The sequence below is a fragment of the Ambystoma mexicanum genome, chromosome 1p (assembly GCF_040938575.1).
Source record: "Ambystoma mexicanum isolate Mex_15411 chromosome 1p, UKY_AmexF1_1, whole genome shotgun sequence".
Classification (NCBI taxonomy): Eukaryota; Metazoa; Chordata; class Amphibia; order Caudata; family Ambystomatidae; genus Ambystoma; species Ambystoma mexicanum.
In genome coordinates this window covers 1,102,510,700-1,102,514,270 of record NC_090921.1, presented here as the reverse complement: position 1 = coordinate 1,102,514,270, position 3,571 = coordinate 1,102,510,700, and the positions used below count along the sequence as shown (strand labels likewise).

At 42.6% G+C, this 3,571-nt stretch overlaps 1 protein-coding gene across 1 annotated transcript; it reads left to right on the top strand.

Moving 5' to 3' along the window:
* The first annotated feature begins 1,440 nt into the window (after positions 1-1,440).
* LOC138526866 (olfactory receptor 12D1-like) lies at positions 1,441-2,379 on the top strand. The gene has a single exon (XM_069637670.1). The coding sequence runs from the start codon at positions 1,441-1,443 to the stop codon at positions 2,377-2,379; it is 939 nt and encodes a 312-aa protein (XP_069493771.1).
* Positions 2,380-3,571: the final 1,192 nt, after the last annotated feature.

Sequence of the window (3,571 nt, the reverse complement as noted above, 5' to 3'; positions counted from 1 at the left end):
CCCTGGAACAATCTCTCTCTTAATCTCAGAGACCAACCTGAGATGGAATCTTTCAAGAAGAAAACCTTGCTGTTTAGCTGATTGGTGGCCTAGCCCCCTCTTCTTCACTGGCTTTCTCCCTTCTATGAATTTATGTTTTGTCCTGCACCCTTATGCCTATGGGTTCACGGCAGCGCTATATAAATGTTGTAAACTAAACTAAACTTAGGAAGGCTGCATAAGGAAGTAAGATCACTATTTGAGGTGTGGTATATTCTCACCAGCCAGTTTACCTCTCTGAAATCCACTGCCACAAACCACCAGGACACACATGGCAGGCGCACTGAGCTCTGAAAGCATCCCAAGAAATGGGGCCACCCACTGACAAGCACACACACTCATTCCTACACCAATATGCTCACTATCCACTTTACATCAACAAACAATAGAACACAGCTGCACCTCGCGATCAATTTGGCCTAGCTGCAGACATACCTACATCTCTCATAGAACACCTCAATAGCCTGGTTGAACACAGATATATCCCATGAATAAATCGGCCTAACGGCACACATAATCTCTTACACAGTTCCCACGGCAGCCAGAATGCAGACTCAAAGACCACCCTCCTTGCTGCACACATTACACTGATCTCTCCCATCAACCACACCACACATAACGTTAGAATGCAGCCAATCTGCGCAACCCACTCCGGCTGCACACATACCAAGTGCACCCAAGCACTATATGCTACACTAGTCTCTCCACTGATACGGACCACGGTCCCTCAGGGCGTTCAACCCACAGTGCTTTGAGATCATACCAATGGTACATAAGGAGCTATACAAATGCACCATAACATAACATATTTATTTATTTACTTGTATTGTGCCGGTAGCTCTCGAGCTTCGGGGCGCAGAGACAAGAACACAAAGACAAAAAGTAAGACAATAAACACATAACAGGAGACATTAGGGCTGCATAGGTAGGTGGGCAGGTTGTAGTATATGTATTACTTGAAGATGTGGATTTTCAGTTGTTTGCGAAAGCGTTGGTAATTGGCTTCCATCCTTAACTGGCCGGGGAGGTTGTTCCAAAGGCCTGCTGCGGTTATAGGGAAGGATTTACCTGCCCCTTTTTTTAAGTCTGAAGGGAGCTACCACTATCAGACCTTAACATGACATAACATAACATAACATAACATACGTTTTAACAAGAATCTGTCTTAAATGAATTTCTCCTCTGGAAGGCAATTGGGGATATGTATAGGCTATTTCTGTCAACAGTGGTCAGTAGTGGTCAGCTGGTCATCATGAGAACCATTGTTTTCTAGATAATCAGAGATAGTTTCTCTTCCTGCAATAGATGATCTCAGAAGTGCCATCTTATAATGTAATATTGACATGTATATAGTCCTGATACATTGTATTTTTTTCTGCAGGACGATTTGAATAAATATACATGGATCAGCGCAATGAGACATTGGTGGCAGAATTTCTTCTCCTTGGACTCACAAATCTTCCGCATTTACAGCCTTTTCTCTTTGGCATAATTTTGATTGTCTACATTATCAACATGCTGGGGAATCTCACCATAGTGGTCATTGCCATCATTGAACCTCGTCTTCATACTCCAATGTACTTCTTCCTTGGTAACCTTTCATTCTTGGATATCTGCTTCTCATCTGTGGCTGTGCCTAAAATGCTGGTAAATTTCTTGGCTCAGGAGCCAACCATATCTTTTGCAGGCTGCATTGCACAACTCCATTTCTTCCACTTCCTAGGTAGCACTGAGGTCCTGCTCTTAACAGCCATGTCTTATGATCGGTACGTTGCCATCTGTAACCCCTTGAGATACACCACCATCATGAACTGCAGGGTGTATGTAAGCCTGGCCTCCAGCTCTTGGCTTATGGGATTTCTACATTCCATGCTACACACAGTTATGACATGCCGATTGCCTTTCTGTGCATCTAATGAAATCAAACACTTTTTCTGTGATATCAAACCTATCCTAAGGCTGGCGTGTACTGATACACACCTTAATGAGCTTCTCCTGTCAGTGGTCGCCGGCTCTCTGGGGATGGCTTCATTTTTGATGACTGTCCTCTCTTATATTTCCATCAGCACTTTTCTGCTACGGATCCGCTCACAGGAGGGGAGGCGTAAAGCTTTCTACACCTGCGCTGCACACTTAACAGTGGTTGTGATGCTATATGGGACAGCCCTCTTCACTTATGTACGACCTACAACAGAGGCGTCGCTGGAGGAAGACCGTGTGGCTGCTGTATTATTTACTGTTGTAACACCAATGTTAAACCCCATTATCTACACTTTGAGAAATGAGGATGTTAAGAGGGCCCTGGAGAAAGTCAAGAACAGATGCCTTCTCCCTGGATAAGTTCAGATATAGAACGCATTGTGTGTTTGTTTTATCACAGTATTGGTGTAGCACTATCAGTCGGTGCCTTTCCTCTGACTGTAAAAACTCAAGTCTATGAAAATAAAGCGACTTTTTCATGGCTGGCTCCAGAATGATTTGAGTTATGATATCTGGCAAATGTAACTACTGTTTTAACCCCCAGCAGAAACAGGAAATGTAATAATATATACATGTAATAAACAACTCCAAGTGCAAAACCCTATGGCTTGGCCCTGCTTGCTTTGAATATCATACTCTGCGAACCAAATCACTCCTAGAGACTTTGCATTTTGGCACATACAGTGGGAATAAATGATCTGCCCATATTTGCATGTTTTGTTTAAGGGGTGAATCAGGATTAGAAAAGAGTCTGTAATTTAGGCACTTAGCCGCATTTATTTATTGTTCTTGTTGGCATGAATATTTGTTAATATTTGGGTTTCACAAGCTAAAATATTCTCTTTACAGACCGGACATGAAAAGTACACAAATCACATAAGAAAGTAGCCTGGCCATAATCACACATCTGCACATAAGCATAGCTGTGGTCCTTGTTTCCTGCAGCTTCTTATGCACCTCATTCAGTTCTAATCACCCGACATGTAAGTGTTTTTGAGGCTTTATTTGCTTATATTCATATATATATATTATATAGGAAATGTATCTTCAGCCATCTACCACTAATTGCTTTGCATTTCAGATACTCATGCGGATAGAAAAGAGGGTTAAGAAGATATTTAGACCCTATGCCAGCCTGTTTATGCCTCTGTCCTTAAATGCCATAGCTCTGTGCTCTCACGCACTTGTGATGGCAAACAAACATATTTTAGAGCCATCAAAAAGAAAAAAACATTACTTTTTTCGGAAGTTTCATGGAGTGCCTTTCTTGTGCCTACATTTTTCCTAATAGCTCCTCTTGATTGTGGTGGGTGCAGGCAGGGTTAGGGTTCTTTATGACCAAGAGCTGGATTTAGAGGGAAAGGGTGCAGGGAAGGGAGAAGTGGTAACAAACATTTGAAGGGGAGTGAAGAGGTGGCGACATTCTGGATGAAAACACTGCCCAAATTACTCGTGTTATCACCATTCCCTTCATCTGGCAAGGGCGGTAAGGTGTCATAAATTCATTGTACCTCGTACCCTAGAAAGTCCATTAATAACGACACCTTCCTGT

Coding starts and splice junctions, on each gene's coding strand:
- LOC138526866 (XM_069637670.1), top strand. CDS start 1,441: ATGGATCAGCGCAATGAGACATTGGTGGCAGAATTTCTTCTCCTTGGA.